General features: G+C 50.7%; 5 protein-coding genes across 5 annotated transcripts; 4 read left to right on the forward strand and 1 right to left on the reverse strand.

Annotated features, from left to right (window-relative positions):
- Positions 1–5305: 5305 nt before the first annotated feature.
- Positions 5306–7393, forward strand: ARB_04630 (uncharacterized protein; the record flags this gene model as incomplete). The annotated part of the gene is made up of 4 exons (XM_003017701.1): positions 5306–5574; positions 5737–5763; positions 5891–6329; positions 6353–7393. 4 exons carry the CDS (start codon positions 5306–5308, stop codon positions 7391–7393), a joined length of 1776 nt encoding a protein of 591 aa, XP_003017747.1.
- Positions 7394–8681: 1288 nt separating this feature from the next.
- On the forward strand, positions 8682–8924 carry ARB_04631 (uncharacterized protein; the record flags this gene model as incomplete). The annotated part of the gene is made up of 1 exon (XM_003017702.1): positions 8682–8924. One exon carries the CDS (start codon positions 8682–8684, stop codon positions 8922–8924), a length of 243 nt encoding a protein of 80 aa, XP_003017748.1.
- A 62-nt stretch (positions 8925–8986) lies between these two features.
- Positions 8987–9379, reverse strand: ARB_04632 (uncharacterized protein; the record flags this gene model as incomplete). Its single annotated transcript, XM_003017703.1, has 1 exon — positions 8987–9379. The coding sequence occupies one exon, from the start codon at positions 9377–9379 to the stop codon at positions 8987–8989; it is 393 nt and encodes a 130-aa protein (XP_003017749.1).
- An 8802-nt stretch (positions 9380–18181) lies between these two features.
- ARB_04633 (uncharacterized protein) lies at positions 18182–19265 on the forward strand (the record flags this gene model as incomplete). Its single annotated transcript, XM_003017704.1, has 2 exons — positions 18182–18413; positions 18478–19265. 2 exons carry the CDS (start codon positions 18182–18184, stop codon positions 19263–19265), a joined length of 1020 nt encoding a protein of 339 aa, XP_003017750.1.
- A 293-nt stretch (positions 19266–19558) lies between these two features.
- ARB_04634 (uncharacterized protein) lies at positions 19559–19969 on the forward strand (the record flags this gene model as incomplete). Its single annotated transcript, XM_003017705.1, has 1 exon — positions 19559–19969. One exon carries the CDS (start codon positions 19559–19561, stop codon positions 19967–19969), a length of 411 nt encoding a protein of 136 aa, XP_003017751.1.
- Between the last annotated feature and the right edge of the window lie 381 nt (positions 19970–20350).

The raw sequence follows: 20350 nt of genomic DNA on the forward strand, positions 1-20350 counted from the left end.
GCTACTTTTCCTTTTCTTTGTCCTTTGTTGTTGTTTATCTCTCTCCTTTTATTCTTTTATCTAGTCTACTTTAATTCAACTTGCACTTTTCGTCTGCTAGGCTACTCTTCTATATACCACCCTCTACATAATGAGGTTAAGGTACATTTCTTCCTATACCCCTATCCCTATTCCAACCCACTCGCCATCAACTCTCGCTGGGATGCCAGATACGACAAACCTCACTGGCCGAGGGAGAATCTTCCCACCTACTCGGAGATCTACCCCTGTAACTCGGCCTAGATTCAAATGCCAATTGAGTAACATACCATTCCCATCACACCTCGCTCCGCTTGACCAGCATCGGCAAAACCCCCAAGAAAATAGTGCATACATAGCAACTTGGTGAAATGCGTCATTAGGGAATTGCACGCTTTCTATTCCCCTCCCCAGGCAGACAGGCAACTTTACCTTGCCGGTTAAGCGGTTCAGAGGCTGTCCTACCGTCAGCATGTGTACGACAGGCCCTCGTAAGGAAAACAGCTGAACATTCGTATCCACCTGAACAGAAAAATCCGGTTTATGGAAAAGGAAGCCAAGTGGCAGTGTTAGGAGACTGGAAACCGAGCGCTGGAAGGCCAAGTGGGTAATATCATCCTGTCTCGTCTCACTGATTCGAACAGCGCGTGAGAGTGCTGGTGCCATCGAAGGATGCCAACGATTTCCTATTTTCCCTCTTTACCAGCCGAGCTTGCGTGTAACTCATTCCTTAACTGTCTATTTTATAGATTTTGTGCGACCTTATCCGAGACTGAAGCGTTGCTTATTGTTTGTACATTGCACAATCAAGTTAAGGTAGATATTGAGACGGCTGGAGTAGGCGAGGCAAGTGATGACTCGGGCCGCGCAAGTTGCTGCTAGATCATTGACACATGTTCGGCCAGACCGTAATAAGACTGGATATCAAGACACACGGGCCGGATATAGATGCGAAATGATGCATATTCTGCATCTGCTTTGCATGCTCCAAGTTGAGACTGGCCACGGTAGATGGTAGCTTTCCTTATTCTTAGCGGCATGGTTGTCGCCTATCTTCCCTTTCTCTCCTCGTGTGCGCTGGCTGCAGACTTGCATGCTATGTGCAGAAAGGTTTTACATGCCAGGTTGGAGGAAAGTGTGTTAATTCTGATTTTGCAAACCGTTAAGCGGGAGGCGCGGATCTCATAGGAAGAGTAGTACTCATTGGAGGCACAGGGGGTGTCATAGCGGTAGTTCGTAATTTGCATCTGAGCTGGTTACCACTACTGACTATTATAGAAACCATGCTTCTTACATGGCTAGGGAAGGTTTGAGGTAGCAATGACTTTAATAAGATCACTTGGGCTGGAGTATTTTGCTTCAGGGAGCCGGCCGCATCTTGCGGTCTGGGGCTTGTCTGCATCTTGATGAGGTTATAATTTTGTGATCTTGCCTCGTGGCTCCTGTAAAAAACGCTCATTACTTAACTAAGATTTTTGTAAAGGTTGCCACAGCAAGGGGGGTTTTGGTTCCAAGGAATGAAATAGAATGTGTTGAAGAGGAGAGGAGCAAGGAATCAGCAGTTCCATGATCTAGAATTAAATCAGGAATCCATTCAATTTGGACGATGCGCAGCGGAGGTGGCAAAAGGATCGAGCAAATGCCCCCCAAAAACGAGTGCCATTGCTTAAGGCACGAGCCAAGCCGACAGACAACCCCCAGCAGTTAAGGCATATATACAAAACCGAACTGTCTATAGTTAGCTAGCTATATGACCCCGATAGTTAATAATGCTGTGTATGGATGAGATATCTTAATTCCTCTGGCTGGGGCTATCGGAGAATCCTGGGTATCAGCGGAAAAGGTGGTCGGTTGACCTTGTAGCTTCGGGAACATCGAGGAAATCATGCACCACGTCTAGCCAGGGAAGGGTAAATGATAGAATAGGCCACACGGTCGATAATACGGACACCACCATCATGCATGAGGCAAAATGAACATGCATGGTTGAGCAGCCTGATCTGGCTATCAAGATATTAGCGAAGAAAGGCTAATTCTAAAAGAGCCAACAAAGAAAGGCAACAAGGGACTGCATTGTTGCAAACATAGTGCTTACATGTGAGTTGATCTCGGCAGTCTTAAAGACGATGGGTATGGGCTCGAGGGAGAAGGGATCTAAACGAGCGTTGGTGGCGTGGTCATGGATCAAGCGCAAGCATTCTTTGTGGTAGAACATGTGGAGGATGGAAGGGGATGGATGGATGCTTGAGTTTCTCATTCAACTAGTCACCGACGCATTTCATCTGGGGACAGCCCAATCGTGGGGGTCCCTTTCTGCGTCTATCCCTATAATACTGCTTATAGGGTGAGTAAAGTTGCGATGGGCAAGAGCAGGGGATTCTGGAGAAGGTAATAATAATAATAAAAAAGATAAGGACACATGAGATCGACGCTGCCCGCAAAAAAAGGAAAAAAAAAAAAAAAAAAAAAAAGGAAAGAAAGAAAGAAAGACAGTGTATAACTGAGCCTATAAGGTGCCACTCCATATAGCTAGCAGGCTATATGTCTGTATCGTTGATACATAATTAACGGTCTCAAGGAACCCCCGCTTGTTATGGCATGCCATGCATGGAAGGTGATGGTTATCAAATCAAGGGCCAAGTGGGAACGTATCAGAACCAGAGAAAGCTTTTGAGACGACATGTGCCTTGCGCTAGGATGACTAGTTATCCAGGTTGCCGGGTCACCTCGTCATCTCCAGGACTCCGAAGAGAGGTGGTAACAAGAGGGTGTTATTTATCGGTTGGAGTTGGAGAAAACATGGGACCAGCAGTCCGGTTTTCTTCTCTCACTGGGTATCACCCTCAAGAACAGGAATGCAAGGTGCAAGGGAGGTGGTTGAAGTTATGCAAAATGGACCCCTTTAAGTCGCGCTCCCCCTGATGCCCTGAACTGTCCTGGTTCGGGTAGCAGAGCTACTGAGTCCAGAACTTTTCTCACCCCCATTTGAACGGAGTACCTTGGTAAGTGCCTTGTACAAGTTTGGTACCTGCTCAATGCAGTTACGCAAAAGCATAACTGCCAAGGGCTGCAGGCCGAAGCTGCGCCGTTGGAAGCGAGCTGGCTCATAGTGGGCTCTCTCCGGTTCAGCCTCAACCATGTTCGTCACTGAGCAATTAATTCCTGATTGAGGTCACATTTCTGCAACCATATAACCACGGTTTATCCGAGGAGAGATCGTCGCAGCTTGGATGGCTGCGATACGGACAACGGGCTGTTTGTTCAATAAGGCCCGCTTATTGATTCTTTCAGATAGAAAATTGTAAAAGGCTAACCCACGGCTCAGAAATACTGCGTCCTTTTCAGGGCGGCAAACCAGTTTACTAACCAGTTAGTTAGTTAACTAACTAATTCGGTGGCTATCAACCCAATCAGCCATCACACCCTCTTCTCCTATGGCAACAGGAACTGTAGGACAAACGAGATCACATCACACGATCTCGAACTTACCGAGCAACCAATTGTGAAGTTTACGGAGGAGCGGGTGGGTTTTTTTAAAATAAAAAATAAAAAATAAAAAATAAAGTAAAGGGACCATAGGGGCAGATCCAAAGGGCAGAAGACACGGCTGGGCAAGTAGCCTCATGTCCGTTCGCCGTTGAAGATGCGCCCTTTGGATAGTGGCTTGGATGGTGAAAATTTTGAGATATTTCACAGTCCCGCCAACTAATGCAGACATGGGAAATCACTCAAAGTGATGAGCGTCCCTCTGCAGGTTTTGAGAGTTGATGGCGTCCAGGGGAGAAGCAGAAGGGATAGGAAGGTGGTTTGCTGGACGTCGAAGGCCGAAGTTTTCAAATATTGATGGGACGAGGTCGAAATTAACAACGAACCCGTGACTTGATTGCCCAAAGCGGTAAAAGAGACGTCATGGCTGGTTCAGGCGCACAGCACGAATTGATAGAAGCACTTATGGCGCAGAGAGCAGGCAGAGAGAAAGGTGAAAAAATTGATTAAGATGGCTGGAAATTAGTAATGTACAACTCCTATGCCCCGGGGGTTTCTTTTTTTCTTTCTTTTTTTTTTTTCCTTTTTAAAAAAAAAGGCCAAGCTAAGTCTATGAGAACAGTGTCATCAATGGGATTCAAGGGGACTAGAGGGAAACAGATAAGAAAAGAGCAAAGGGGGAAAAGAGAGAGAGAGAGAGAGAGAGAGAGATAGGAAATGGTGGGAAAACACAATAATGAAAATCAGAAGAATAACACCAGAGCCGCCCAAGTTTTTTTTTTCCAGTTCCAGGTCATGAAATGTCCCTCTTTCGCAAAAGAAAATGAATGATTTATTTTGGATTATGCACCACCAGGGTTCAAAGAAAAAAGGGAATCGGGTATTTGGCTATCCCGTTCGAGATGTGGTTAGTACTTTAGGAGCAAGTGGGTGGGTGAGAGAAGTAACAAAGTGCCGTATCCCGCTGGCATGTGTTCATTATTGCATCCGACATGGCCACCCTGGTTCACGGTCCTCCATGGTCCTTCCAACCTAAGTGTGGTCTTGTCAATGAGGGAGTCACAGAGACAAGAGACAAGAAGTGTTGGGTTGCATTGTGAAGGTAAAAAAGTAGCACACACACGGGGCGATAAGAGCCCGGCAGGATCGAATCTGTGTCTAGGCTAAAAAGGTTCAGGCGAGAGAGAGAAGGAGGGAGAGAGAGAGAGAGAGAGACAGAGTTGGTGTACTGCAGCACCAGTAACTTTGAAAATAGGTCGAAGCAAAGGCAGAAGACAAACAAAGGTATCAGATGTTCTTCCCTGCGTGTGGGGGGTTCGGTAATATGCCAAAGTATGTAGAGTTGAGGATAGTAATGGTCAAAACATCGGTCGTATACGGGGATGAAAAGGGTTCCCTTGTCCGAAGCTTGCCCCGTCTGCCGAAGTTTCAAATCGAGCCGTCCAGGCTAGGAAGGAGACGCAGTCAAAAATAAATGCCACCCTTTAGGCAGGAGCTGGTCCTTCGCTAACCTGACTAGGATGAGGCCAGGAACGATATCACTAGTCGGAGGATGTGACAGTTGAAAAACGAAAAAAAGAAAAGAGAAAAAAGGAAAGGGAAGAGGAGTAAAAAAAAAGAGTCGTTGTGGCCAGCCAGGGTGTGTGTGTGTGGTTGATTCTTTTTTTACTTTGGTTGCTTTCCGTCTTCCGTGCCTTGTCGGGAGCAGCAAAAAAGAGAGTGCGAATAATGTTTTTAGTGTTATTATTATTCGCAGATGCCTGAGGGTCGGCGATGCGGAAACGGGAATTTCCCTATATGGATGGCTGCATACATGGATGCGACATCGCAGAGACTCAAAAGAGTGGGCCGAGAAGGGAAAGCAGATCTTGTGCAAGCTGAGGAGCAAGGAGAGTTGGTGGTCGTCATGGTGGTGGTGGTGGCAGCAGCAGTGGGAGGGAGGGCGATGATGGTCGTGGTCGTTGGGAGAGGACGATCGCAGGGCCCCGGAGCTGAGCCGGAGCTGAGCCAGCGCCAGCAGAGCGAGGTAACCCAGGAAATCCTAGCCAGAGAAGAAGAGACGCCGGGCGAGTTCGTTAGCAGGAGGCCAGTTTCTCCTGCAGTGGCGCTGGCGGCTGGCGGAGAGCGTGGGCCTTGGGGTTGGAGGACGCAGCAGCGGCGAGGATCTCGTAATTTAGTTTTTCCCGCATGCGGTCGGTGTCACTGACGTCGGCGCCTTCACGGGTGCCCCAGGTCGTCTACGGAGGAGCGAGGCCGCCGGTTAGCAGGAAGCACACCATATTATTTGAACGGCGGGCGATATTGGCAGCAATGGGTGAGTGGCATGATTTGTGACGGAGATGGCAGGGCAATAATAATAACAACAATTAAACTTGGCTTTTTGCAGGGAGGTGAAACAAAGGGCGACAAGAACGGCTGGCCCGGAGAGTCTTTGGCGGCCCAGAAGCGAGCAGCTCGACCGCGACACACGGAGACGGGGATGGGAAAGATGGGAAAGACGAGGACGACGGGAGGAATACACATACCACGTTGAGGGTGAAGGCGGCATAGAGCTTGATGAGGCCGTGGAAGTAGCCGAAGAAGATGGAGACGGGCAGCAGCAGGAAGTCGGCCGGGTAGCGGATGTAGTGGCCCAGCAGCTTGATGAACTTGCTGACGAACATCCACAGCAGCAGCGCGTTGAAGGCCCACGTCCGCTGCTGGGGGTCCCAGGCCTCGGTGCCCTTGTAGCAGAAGGCCAGCAGGCAGAGGTCGCCGACGAGGGCGGGCGGCGAGAGCGTCGTCAGGAAGACCGCATACGTGCTCCACGGCTGGCGGCTGCAGAGGTCATCAGCAAGGACATATACAGATACAGACACAGACACACAGAGAGAGACAGAAAGATGGACAGAGAAGAGACTTACAACCAGACGACCTGCTCCTGGACGAGGGTGGTGAGGTTGCTGCGCCAGTTGCTGCGGGACCAGCGGACGCACTGCTTGAGGAACTGCGGGTTGTCCTCGAGCGTCGTCTGGATCTCGGCCTCCGGGTGGTACTGGAAGTAGGTCTCCCAGCCGTGGGTGACCATCCAGCGCGAGAGGAAGTTGTCGTCGTCGGCGTTGAGCTCGTAGCGGCCGAACCACCACTCCTCGTTGGTGAAGCCCAGGGTGAACTCGCGGTCCTGCAGGATCTTGGTGCGGTACGCAACGGTCCGTCCCGACAGGCACGGCATCCCGCCGTCCATGTGCGTCGTGGCGGCGCAGTCGAAGTTGCGGCGCTCGAGATACAGGGCGCCCAGGAAGTCCCACGCCCGCTGCATCGAGAACAGCGGCGCGCCGACCCTCCGCAGGCGCTGGCAGGTGGTGACGCCGCCGTAGATGGGGTCCTTGTCGAACGGCGCCAGGATCCATTTGAGCTCCGTCCTGGGCCAGCTCACGTCGTCGTCCACGAAGACGGTGATCTCGGTCCGCACCTCCGGGATTGCGCGCACCATCTGCCGCCGCTTGTTGGGCTTGGGGATGCTCAGCAGCTGGATCCTCGTCCGCGAGGCCGGCATCGTCGCCAGCATGCGCTCCGCGTTGGCCCGGTTGGCGTCGATGGTCACCAGGAAGATCTGGTAGGGCTCGTTCAGCAGGATGGTCCGGATGGTCTCCTCGAGCTCCTCGCCGCAGCCGGACAGGGACGGGATGATGATGGATACATCCTGGGACGTCAACTTGGGATTCTCCGGCGGCGGGATCGGTCGAAACGTCCAGACGGCAAACAGGTTGACCACCAGTCGCAGGTACCGGTACACACTATCAAACACACACGCACACACACAGATCCCTCCCGGTCAGATGCGAAATGTCCACAGGAAAGCAGGAAGAAAAAGAAAAGAAAGGGAAAACAACTCACAATAACAGCTTGAAGGCTAAGAGATATGTGAACTCAAAAGCCATCATGATGGTCTTACTGTCTCTCGTTTCTTTTTCTTTTTCTTTTCCCCCCCCTCGCTGTTCAATTGCAATATCAAAAACAAAGTCTCTAAGCTCCTGGCTGAGATATTAAATCTGATTTATTTTTATTTTCTGTGTTTTGGCTCTCAAGGAAAAGGAGACGGTCTCCCCCAGTCCCGGGTATCTCTACTCGCGAGGTTCACAGTTATCAATTCATGTGAAGCTGCTCCTTTGTCTCTATTTGTGGTATTCTTGGTGAATTTTGGTAGATGTGGTGGAAAAAGCTGCCAATTGAAGCAAAGCCTGGCTGGTGGAAGAGGAACACAGGGGGGGGTATAAACCAGGCACGCTCAATGGTAGGCGGAATCAAGCAGAGAAGCGAGACAGAACAGTCGAGCAGGAAAAGCAGAAGAAGATTGGCAGCTTTATTGAAAAGGAGCGGACGGGTGAGAAGTAATAATAAAGCAGACGACCAAGAAGGAGGGAGAAATTAAGCAACAAGGGCCGAGGTATAAGTATATATTAATTAAGGTTGACTTGACTGAGTCCAGATGGAATGAAGATGCAGAGCAGGAGAAGAAGACGAAGGAAAGGAAGCAGAAGATAAGCAGAGGGAGGGAGAGAAAGGGAGGGAGAAGGGGAGAAGGGAGAAGGGGAGAGGGAGAGGGAGAGAAAAGACAGCGCTGGCCGGCCGGTGAACGGCTTCTTGAAATAATAAGAACAACGGTCGTCCTCTTCTCTTGCAGCCAGGCAGGAAGGGATTCTCCGTACTTTTCTGGCTCGAACTGCAAAAAAAGAGAAGAAAAAAGGTTAAAAGGTAAAAAAACATAGAAGGTCAATTAGGGTGGAACAAGGTAAGTGAATCAGCGGGCCCTCCACCCCCCTTCAGCGAGGGCTAAAGTGAGTTTTTTTTTTGCAGGGTGGAGAGCTTCGTATGGGTTTGGGTGAAGAGTTAAACCTGAGCATCTTTTAATGCAAAATAAAGCTGAAAGTGAAAAAAGAGAGAGGGAGAGAGAGAGAGGCAGTTGGACGTTGACAGCAAAAGTCCCAGTGGTGGTTGGTGATTTGGTAGGCTGGACGGAGCAGTCCAGATTCATTTCCAGCTCAGGAGGTTTAAGGGGCTTTGGCTAGCTACGGAGTATCAACTACAGCTTGACTACAACAGCAGTCACAACAACCTCGCAGCGAAGTAAACAACGGCCGCCAGTGAGAAGCAGAGCTCTGCTGCGGCCGGTTTAAGCTTCGCACAAGTCGAGTGCGATGCTTGAAAGGCGAAGGGAAAGGAAAAAGCAATTCGGTAGCCCTTTTTCCAGAATCCTTCCTTTTGGTCTATCTCTCTCTCTCTCTCTCTCTCTCTCTCTCTCTCACTCTCTCTCACTCTGTGCTGGCCGTCCTGTCTCTGTCTCTCTGCTCTCCTTTTCCAGGGCCAATATCTCTGTCTCTGCGACTCGGTTCGGCTCCCCTCGAGTCCTCCTACTTCTCTTGCTGCTGCTGCTTGTTTGATAAGAAAAAAAAAAAGATTCCTATGATGTAAAATTAACAAAACAGCTTAATTAGTTAGTTAGTTAGCCCTTGCAAAGCCTCTCTCCCTGGGCGCGCATGGTGGAGTTCTTCTTCTGCGTCTCCCTCGTTGCTTTTTCTTTCTCTTCTGCTTCTCTTCCCTTCCATCGTTGCTTTTTTTTTTTTTTTTGCTTCTTCTTCTTCTCCCTTGCTGTCTTGCATGCGGCCCCCTGGTCGACATCGACGTATAGAGACGGAGTGGGCTTCGTACTGTCGTGAGTTTGGCTGGTTAGCTGTTTGGGGGTATATAAAACACGCACGATAAGAGAGCAGCATGCTTTTTCGCCATCTGAGAGGACAGACATGGGTGATACTACCTTACCTGCACAGGGGTCTGGCTGGTTGACGGGCAGAGAGATAGATGGCCATGGGCGACGCTGAGGACTCCATTCAAGCATCTAAACTACGCTCGCTACTACTGCTTTTCTCCTCTGGTGGAGGTTGCGGCGGCTGGACATCTCCATAACTGCGTAACCAGATACGTCTGTCGGCGAAACATCAGTGGACAATCCCATCAGAGGGAGTGCTCTGTAGAGCGAAAGCAGACTCAGCTAGTCAGGCACAAGTGAAGACGGCAGAAGGGAAATTTCCCACCTGTTTCGCCCTAGCCAGGGGGGGGGGGGGGGGGTTAGAGAAGGGCCACTGAGTCAAAACATGCGATGGCGAATTTTAACCCAAAGACGAGACGAACTGGAGCCGCCCCCTTCCTCTCCTTCGGGTGATCGCCCTTCAAGTTATACGGAGAGAGGATACCTGAAGGGCAATTCAGGAAGGGGGGGGGGGGGGGGGGGGGGGAAGGGGTGACAGGATGAACGCGATCAGCATGGCTCTGTGGAAGGGAGTGAGGGTAAACTAGTTTAAGTAGATGGCCATCATCCTGATTCCCGATCTTAAGGATCAGGATTGTTTTATATATAGAAAAAAGACGTTGCCAAAGCTACTCCGTATGGACACTGGCGGGTGGGAGGAGGGGGGGGGAGGCGGCGCAGTATATGCATCCTGATATCCAGAAAATTATATCGGAGACCGCTTCGAAGGGGCCATCCTTCTACTCGGTAGATGGCAAGTGCTTGAAACCTGGGTGCTACACAGCAACAGCAGCAGCAGCAGCAGTAGTCCCGAGAGGTCCCAAGTCGGATCCCTAGGAGATCCCCCTGGTTGAGGCGAAATCACTACCCCATACTCTATTGACTAATAACGCTCGGGAGGTTGATGGGCCACGACAGAGCACTCTTCTACCCCCCCGAATAAGCGTATACGAGAACAGGAGTATAGCATATCACTGTCGCGTGGTCGGCTCTCGCCACGTCCGTCGGTTAATGTTTATGTAAATATAGATATAATCTTTCATTTGGTCGTTGTGCTTGGGGTGCCGTAGCTATATGCCAGAGTCGACGCCGAACCCGAAACCGCAACCCCCTTCCCCCCGAAGTGCTTAAATCGGGTCGTGTCTCCAGCCCTGTCCTGCTCTGCTGGCTGGCGGGCGGCTTCTCATCGCACCGGCTTGCCTTGTTTCCAGGCTGCTTAGGTTAACCAGGGAGGATCGGCGAGGATAAAAGTGGAGGACCATCTTTATCTCATCGCCATCTCTTGGGCTGGGAAGAGTAACGAGCGACGGTGGGCGCGTGAGTGCACACCGTCATCGCCATAAGTAATCAATTCAGCCATCCTATCCCATCTTGTTGTGTGTGTCTCTCTTTCTCTGTGGTGAGAACACGACAGGACAGGGCCCACCAGCTGCACCAGTTTCATCATCGCCAGGCAAGCCTATGGCACCAACCTGAGCATCCCCGGCCTGCTCGAAAACGTGCGGAGAAGCATGGCTGCCAACCATCATCTTCTCTTTGGACAGGCTGGCTGACTGGCTGACTGGCTGACCTGGGCGGTTAATTAGCAGCCTATCTCGTCCAAGGGAGGAAGAGTATCAAACCAACGACTCCATCGAGCAGCTAAAAACTAGCAGTCGAGATGAACTTGAGATCACTCCGGCCATCCAATCATGCTGAAGCCCAGCCTGCTAGGCTCGTTCACTAACAAGTCCACCCCCCCTAGCGGCGATCTACCTTGCCGGTTCATCGTCCAAACGTGAGTTGACTTGCTTCTTCATGCTCAGTCGACGGCCAGGAGGAGCGTGGGGGGAGCAGCCAGTCTACGGCCTGTCTTGCACCCGTTTGGCTTTCGGCTGCTTCTTATTCCTTTTTCTTCTCCGTCTTCGTCTGTCGTTCAAGGTCGCTCGTTGGCTCGTTAGCCACTATACTAACGAGTTAGCTTAGTACAATTTCATGCACGTATGTAGTTAGAAATAAGAATGCAGGGCCTGGGTCGTCGATTAGTTACGCGAGAAGGCGACAGTGACTTCATCACGGCCCTCGCTCGAGCTTGTGCGATAGAGAGTACTGGCGACTCTGCCGGGTTAAAGAGCTGCATCTCCATCCCGTCCTGACACGTACATACATACATATCCTTACATGTTTCTCGGGCATATATTCGCCGATGCATGAGACGAGGCGAGGACCCAGCAGGCCTGCGTATGTACGGAGGATATACATAAGTACATAAGTACTTAAGGCATACAGACAGACAGACAGACAGTCGAGCAACCGACCGGCCGACCGACTGTTGCGCATGTAAGCCCTTGTTCCCGGCAAAGGGACAGGCAGGCAGGCAGGATACCCTCAGCCAACGGCCACCCCTGCTGATCTAACGAGGCGTTATGACGATGTGATGGAGATTCGCGAGGGATCGAATCACCAGGGAGAACTGCCTCTCAGGTCGAGTCAATCCAAGGGCGCAGCTCGCTCTCCTCTTTTCTCCTTTGTTGCGGCCAATATAACTTAGGGGGCTGCGTCTCCGTGTCTGGTAGAGATTGGTTGCCAGGCCTGCCTCGTCACCATCCAACCGTCAACCGTCAAACCAGCGGGAAAGCAGTCGAAGATTCGGCAGTGGACCGTCCTGCAGCAGCTCACTAGCCTGCTGCTGGCCAGGTGGCTCGCTGGCGCTGGTTTTTTTTTTTTTTTTTTTTTTTTTTTTTTTTTTTTTTTTTTTTTTTCCCTGCGAGAGTTATGCCTGCCTGCCTGTCCTTCGTTACGGAGGTCATGCCCCTTGTCCATGTCCACGTCCATGTCCATGCCCATGCGATGCACGAATAAAGCCGGCATTTCAAGCTGCCGCCCCGTTTTGAAGCCCACTGATCAAGCCTCGCTGCTCCGAATGCAACGGTGTGGGTGGCCAGTCGACACTTCCCAGCGCCATATCTGCGCCGTACTATATCCTGGGCTGCAGGCTATCTAAACCACCTGCCTACCTCGATACCACTACTTACTTGTTGTTTTCGTGATCACTGTCTCCTCTGTACGAACGAACATGACAAGCAGATGGACGAGTTGATAGGCCGCGGCGCAGAATACGAAGAAATCCATCGACAGGCCGAGGGATCCTCTCTTGACAAAGCCCCCCTGATGACGGTAATATGGCCTCTCTCTCTCTCTCTCTCTCTCTCTCTCCCTCGCTTGAGGGTATCCTTGAAATCAGGGCACTCTATCCACTACCTTGGGGACCTCTTTCTCCCTATTTTTTTTTTTTTTTTTCCTTTACTCTCTGGGACGTTGGGCAATTTCAGTTATCATGCAATATCAACGGCTATTAATTAACGGGTGCGTGGTTAACGAGTGCTATGGATTCTATGTATGTATCGTCTCCATGCCAACAGCCCTAACGGCTTACCTCTTTTTTTTCTTTATCTGCCTTTTTCGCCCTGTGTCAGTTCCAAGTCGAGTGCTATAGCTGACGCATAACACCTGAGATGGCAGGGATTGGTCTTCCTGTGATCAATGCTTCACGTCTCCTTTAGACCGACCGTTGGAATCCATAATCGTCATGTCGCTGATGTTAGTATTATTATTATCATTATCCCGAATTATTACAGTTATGGTTCTTGCAATTTCAACCCACATAACACGCACACGGGTACTTGCACACAGCCATGGCAATATAATAATAATAATATATAACTGCGCTACTCGACGAGCCAAACGTTCAAGCCAACGGTTGCTGGTGGGAACGTTTCCGCTTTGGGCCAGGTTGTCCGAAGAACAAGTCCAAACGGCAAGCAAATCATAACTCAGGGGTTCGGCGATCGCACAGCAAGGCCCTGATCAGCTACCTCTTTTTTTTTTTTTTTCTCTACAATGACTCGTTCGACCACAGATTGACTCCCGTTGTCGTTGCACACTGGTGGGAATACCGTTGCCGTTGGCTTCAGCCGGAGTTGTATCAACGTCATAAAGATGAACGCACTGGTGGCTTGAATAACGAGCCATTTCCTGGTACGATGTGCCTGTTATCAGCCGTCGGAGATCAGTCCTGGTCGTCGTCATTTCAAACGTCACTCCGAAGAAGCCTGCAATGCAAAGAAAAGGATGGGGTAGGGGCATAAAAATAAAATAATAAAAGGAAAAAAAAAAAAATAATAATAATAATAACTGAAAAAGAAAGAAAAGGCATCGGTTTGGCCACATTTATTTAGGGATCTCGGGCTAGGGACATGGGGTGACCCTGCTGGTGAAGAAGTTTCTGGGCCATGACGGTGAAAAAGCAGCTGCAAGGCAGTGGAGATAGTTCACCTGGTGAGTTCCATCCATAATTTTTCCCTTTTTGTACGGAGTTGTACTCAAGTATGGCAGTAAGAGTGCTCCGTACGGGTATACGTACCATGGCCATGGACTCTTCTAGGCTGCGATGCACGCTTGACCCAGAAACGGACCTTTACCGGCTGCCTCAGGTCTACCTCCTGCCCCAATGCAGTAGTTCCTGTCTCCGAGCAGACATGCATGTTTAAGTATATGACTCTCTCGCCGTTCTCCCTTGTCCCTGTCCCCTGAGCAGGAGGAGAGTCCACCATCTCAATGTCAGTGGTTGTCTGTCCTAATGGGGCCCGGCCACCGTCTTCGTTCCTTTTTCCTTCCTTCGAAAGGGCATCTCAGCCCTATTTAGAATAATACGGTGCCACCGCGGACCAACTAACTCTCGCCTGCCCTTCAACAATGAACTAAAGTGGCAGTTCATTGTCGACAAGAGCAGAGAGCCAGCAGCTGGAGACAAACCCCGTCCGTCCTCAAGTTAACTACCACAACGGCGGACCGCCCGGTTTTCGCATCCATCCTCAACCCCGGCCTCCGTTCCAGTATCAGAATGGTAACCACAATAATAATGTAGCAGTACCTGCTACGCAAACAAATGGAAGAGACCTCTGCTCTTTGGATTCCTTCTCCTGTGTTCTGGAAGACTGCTTAAGGTTGCGACTGTTGGGTCCACCGCGGGACCCATGAATGCAAGGAACAAGCGTTATCCGCTTTTTTTGCTGTTCTCTCTCTCTCTTTCTCTTTTTTTTGCTTCTTCTTCGTCTTCGTCTCTTGCTTGCTTTTTCTGCTGTTCGTTGCTGGCCGGTGGTGATCGTCACATCGCTTGTTTGAGGCGAGCCCGTCCAGCGAACTAATCTCCTTCCCATCGATGGCCAGCCAGTTTCGGTCGAGTTTCAACTGTGTCCCAGCTCCTCTCTTTTTTCAATCTATCCAAAGCTGTTCTGTGCCTTTGGGACATCCAGGACGACCAGCGGTGCCCAACAGATAGTCGGGCTTTGACCTAGCTCTCTCTTCCCCCCTTAAAGGTACGGGACAGGTTCGAGGAAGAGGCAAAACCGCTCCTCTTTTTGTCTAATCCGTTTTATTTCCGAGAACCAAGCGATACCGTCGAAGGTTGCAGCAGTGATGCCTCCTGATTCGCTTATTCACGCAGTCTCCTTCGTTTATCTTGTTGCCGCTTCCCATGGATGTTTCATCGTCGCCTGAAGCATAAGCTCAGTCGCATCCTTAGTTATACCATCCCATCCCATTTTCTCCTCCCCCGCCCCTAATCAAACACGAAGGTGTGTTTCCTGCTCATTCGACAGTTTCACCTTCGGCACTGCACGTGTCGGCCGGTTTTCGCAGTCATTGGAGTGCGAGCCATTTGTCTTTACATGCAGAGCTAGCGTAGCGAAGCCGCCTCTGTTGCTTTCCAGTCCAAGCTTTCGGTTCTCGCCAGAGCTATCAAACTTCTTCTGCGGCCAGGAAGGGATAGACGCCGAAAGCAATAATGGAAGACGTCCGTTTCCCGTGGATACCAGGCTCTGCATCGGAGAACTCCCTTTCTGCGTTGATGTTGGTAGCCACACTACCGTACCAGTGTCACCGACTGCGGTCTACAGGGTATATAATATCACTCTTCCTCGTTGAGACAACGTATCATTCTATACATCGCTTGTTGCTGCATTAGTGAGCCGCACGGCCATGGTTCGCGACTATTTATATATACGAGGTGCGACGGAGTCTGCTCGATGATAACTAACCGCCTGTCTTTCTACCTTGGGGGGGAGGTTGGCCTCTATTGAGAGGAGCATGGAGTATAGTAAGAGAAGCCAGGTGTAGTGACGTAGAGTATAGAGTGAGCCACTGCACACAGCGCAGATCTTGTTACCTGCAGACAGCTCCCATCCCAAGCTCAGTGACATTTGATTAATTTTCCCGATCTTTCTTCCCACTTCTTGCCGTAAGATGGCGGAGGTTGCTGGCTCTCTCTCCCGCTTTTTCCTCCTCCTTGGACAGCCAAACGGTGCATAGTAGTGCATATGCACGAACGGCTTACCCTTACCCCGTTTCGACAACGCGCCTGTCGTATAGTTGGGTCCAGGAATGTGTTGGAGATTCGTACTTGGTACACGCCAGACAGCCATGCCAGAGCATTCCAGGGGCCGGGCACATGAAGGTTCCCCCGAGATGGCATCCGGATGCAAGTCGACGCTCCCCGACGCATCGTACAGGAGGTCGTGGCCCTCTCCTCATGCACCGGTAATCAGGGGTCACTGTTGAATCTCCGCATGATCTGCAAAATTAAACAATTGCTAAAAGCGTAAAATGTTCAATCGCGCCATCTTCCATCCGGTAGACTGAGTTGGGGCAAAAATGCGAGACTTTAATTAGTTAATTACGCCCGACGACGTGCATCTTGCCCTGTCTAGGTTGCTTCACGGGTGTTTTCACTATTTTATTGATATCCCTCGTTTTTATTTTTCATTTTTTTTTTTATTTTTTATTTTTTGGCCTGCTTCACTATACCGAAGGAAGACCTGGTTCGCTGGCTGGCTGGCAGACCTCTCTCCCAGCTCGCTCACTGTGGATCTTGCATCCGCCGGGCCGTCGTGGGAGGTTCGTGAAGATTGAGATCACATCTGTGCTCCACATGGTGTGCTGAAGAATGGACATTTCTCGGGAATAAGCAAGCCTCAAGAAAAAAATTTTTAAACTGCAGCACGTATCTCAAGAAGGAAAAAGGTGGTTTCAGTTAGTTATGGAAGATAGACGAAATTGAAATGGACCCTTTATCTGGAGGAAGCAGCACAGGATGTCCGGGAGGGTTGCAGCAGTCATAAACGAGCCCTTCTCGCAGCAATGAACTTGGACGGTCAATCGATGTATGCCCTAGTTAGTTATATGCGTCGTTGTAATGGCCATATTCACCGTTGCATAAACAAAATTTTACGTCATCCCTTCCAACTCCCTTCTTGTCCGCCAGCAAGCGAGGCCAGACCGCTGCATTCCTTACTTATACGAGTCATTCCTCCAACCCTGTCTTGCACAAGAAGAGGGCAAGCAAGCCCTGGCATTTCGTGAACAGACTGCATATTTTGCAGGTAAATCCTTTGGCTGGCCTTAATTTGACAGACACCCCCTGGGGGGTTTTATTCAGGAATGAGAAGTAAGTGTATATGAGTATGTGGGTTGAGAGTTGGTGTCCCTCGACGTACATCTCCTGAAAAAGCTTAGCTGGCGCCAATCCTCGGCGGTTGACTGCAGAACAAGCCTTGCTCAGACATCAAACGACTGAATATGGATTGGAATCTGGGGTACCACCATGAACTGCCGATGTGTGTATGCAAATGGGACAACCCCCATGCCCTTCGCAGGGATTGTGTATTCAGATCGTCAGAGCGGCCGGCAATGTTGAAGTATGACATAACTACCGATTCATCAACAGGATCTGGTCAGTGAGGCGTATCAAACATACGGATGTGGGAGACGGTACATTTGAATATCGGCACTTCTATCCAGTAGTCCTGCAACAGATGAGTCCTGCAACAGATGAATGACCCGGGATGGTCTTTTTCCATTACTATGCAGAGCTCTTGTGGAGCTATTCAGATGGAAAGAGGGTGATATATTTTCTTTTATACGGCTGGCTGAATGAGTTGATTATCAACCAGCTGAGCTCCGTTTCCAGCCAGTGTAGACGTGATAATAGGAGGGTATTGGCAGGGTATAACATCTAATAACCCCAAGATACCGGTGTATATTTGACGTCTTCCCATTAATGTTTAGGTGCATTCCTGGGGGCACGTTTGAAGGCGTAGGCTTTAAAATCCGGTGGCCCAGCGTGGTCACAAACGCGTTGTTGGTATATTGATTTATTCCCTTCAACCCGGTTGACACATCAGAATCGGACAGAGAAGATATGAACACTCTGTGCCGCAGCCGCATCAACTATCCAAAAGAATCAACACGAGGTTTGACCAGGCCTAGAGTCAGCAAAGTTCCTGGCATATCTACTCTCCCTTTAGCCTGTGGTGGGTTTGGGACAACTGCAATCCATCTCCACAAGGCCGTGGACTGTGCCTGTTGGTATAAGGTATTCATCAGGCTGTATGGGATTGTCTTCTTCCAAGCCTGTTATCAACTTATTGTCCGTCTCTGGACCCGGGGTGTCAGCCGTGCAGGACCAGAACGATCTCTTGTCTATACACTGTTCATTTGCAGGATATGTATATCTCGAGATGTTCTTCCATGACTGGCTGTCAGTGTACAGAACATATCCCTCTATCTCTAACCGTACAGTCTTAGATAACATCAGCTGGATAGTACTGATACTTTTAATAAACTGCATGTATTCTCCAGACTGTCTCGAAAATGCAGGTGGGTTGCCTAGGACTGGACCTAGGTACCTCTGACGGGCTCCCGTCCTCTAGTTATGCGGATAATCGTTGTGCCGTATAATTTTTTTTTTTTTTTTTTTTGACCTCAGGTCCCCGTCCCCGTCCAGTCACTGCATGTGGACAGCCATTGGAGGTCGACGATAGATATCACAAGGGCCAGAGTCATAGACATCTTACGATGAAGGCCTTCCAGCGAGCAATTCCTGCTCTACGGCCGTGTCACCTCGGCCGGGGCCTGCAAGTGCAGCAAGGACCACATCGACATGCCCGGCTCGTCCACTCGTCCACCACCAAAGCTGCCGTTGCGCACCCGGTGAATGTCTCTGGGCCTCCGCCAAAGCCGCCAGGGTCAACGGCGAGTCCGCTGAGGAAGAGGTTCTGGAAGGATGTACACGTCAAGGAAGCTGCTGGTAGGCATCCAATTGACACGTTGTTTTGCCATTCTTGACAGCAACTGACACCTGCTCTACATAGGAGGCCATCAGATATACCTGGACAGCCGGCCGGTTCGAACGCCAGAGAAGAAGGTATTAACCGTGCCTTCTTCGAAACCGCATCTCGCGCATGCTATAGCTCTGGAGTGGGATCTACTCAAGACAGCGCAGCATGCAACCAAGTACCATCTTATCCCGATGACATCGATCACCGGCCGGGCCGAAGACATCGCAGCCGAAGATGCAAAGGGAGTCACCACGATACGGGACGAGATAACTCGCGTGATGCTACGGTATCTTGAGACTGACACGCTGCTCAGCTGGGCCCCTGAAAAAGAACCAGACTACGTCGGACGAAGCGAAGAGAAGCGCGAGACACTGAGGGAGAAGCAAATCAAGGCAGCCCAGCCCATCATTTCGACCCTGGTGTCGACCGTCTGGCCGGGCGTGGAGCTCAAGCCTACCCTTGACGCCAACAGCATCATGCCATTACCTCAGCCACGGCAGACAATTGATGTTATTCGAGGGTGGCTGTCGAGTCTTTCGCCGTACGACCTTGCGGGTGTGGAGCGAGCAGGAATAGCTACTAAGAGTCTGCTGGTGGGTGCCCGGGTGGTGATTGAATGGAGCGAGAACTTCCGCCATCTCAGGCCCAGCGGTGCAAGCAGGACCTTTGGCATCGAAGAGGCCGCGCATGCGTCGAGCCTGGAGGTCAGATGGCAGACCGAGAACTGGGGAGAAGTCGAGGATACGCATGATGTGGAGAGGGAGGACCTGCGCCGACAGCTGGGGAGCGTCATCCTACTGGTGAGCGGCTGTTCGTCATGACCGATTGCTTGCTTGCTTTATCTCGTTTTGTCTACAATGTATCTGTATCTATATCCTGTACGAGTAGAAAGCCCATACCTTATCATATATACCCAGCGAATCTGATTTACCTGAGAGAGCGCGCGCGCCTCCACAGCGGCCACGTCACGGCAGCCGCCTGTTCCTGTCAGATGCGAGCATGGAGACGTCGCCGCGAAGGGCGTAGAGCAGGCCCTCCTGTCAACCCGTAGACCGCCTGCACGTCCGATGGATGTCTCTTCCCTCCCTGCGCCGCCGAGCTGCGTAAAACTGCGATGATGCAACGTTTTGCTGCCAAGGCCAGAGGAAAAAAACATCGCCCGGCAGCCCCTAACTCAAGGGACAGCGACGACGACGACGGCGACGACACACGCAGCAGCCAGACAGCCAGCCAGCGACGAGGAGACGGCGATGAAACGCAGGATAGCTTGAATGCTCCACGGGAAACTGCTTCGGCGTCGTCTATATATACTCAACACTGCCCTGCCTCCTTGCCACGCCGGCGTCCCCCACTTCCAACTCTTCAGCGCGCCTCTCTTTCACCTCGTCCCTCCGATGACACGCAGCAGCAACTGACCGAGTTCGACCCTGAAGCCATCGCCAGCCTCTTGCTCTGCCGGTCTAGCATCCTCGAATCATCCAGAAACCGACGCCCGGAGAGGCACATTAGCAAACAAACACCTTGAACGGCTGCCAGCACGGACAGGTCGGGGCCATGGTGGACAAGACGGAAGGGTAAGCCACTGCGCTTCTGATATCCCCCTTTCACTGCTGTCCGGCAGCGTCAAATGTATCCTTGTCCGTCTGTAGACGCTTGCCAATTACTGCATCTCCTTGCCTTTCCTGCCTGTCCAATTAGCTGTCCAGGCTCATGGGTTTGGGATGGTGGTAGTTGTGGTTTTTATTTTTATTTTTATTTTTTATTTTTATCTTTATTTTTTCGGCATCTGACTTCGCTGGCATTTAAGCTGACCACCTCGCACATGCATACAGACACAAACGCTCAAAGAGCGCTCTTGCACTCTCCATCCTTCATCGAGACAAATCAAAGAGCGACGATAGCAAGG

The sequence above is a fragment of the Trichophyton benhamiae genome (genome assembly GCF_000151125.1).
Source record: "Trichophyton benhamiae CBS 112371 chromosome Unknown contig01293.0, whole genome shotgun sequence".
Classification (NCBI taxonomy): Eukaryota; Fungi; Ascomycota; class Eurotiomycetes; order Onygenales; family Arthrodermataceae; genus Trichophyton; species Trichophyton benhamiae.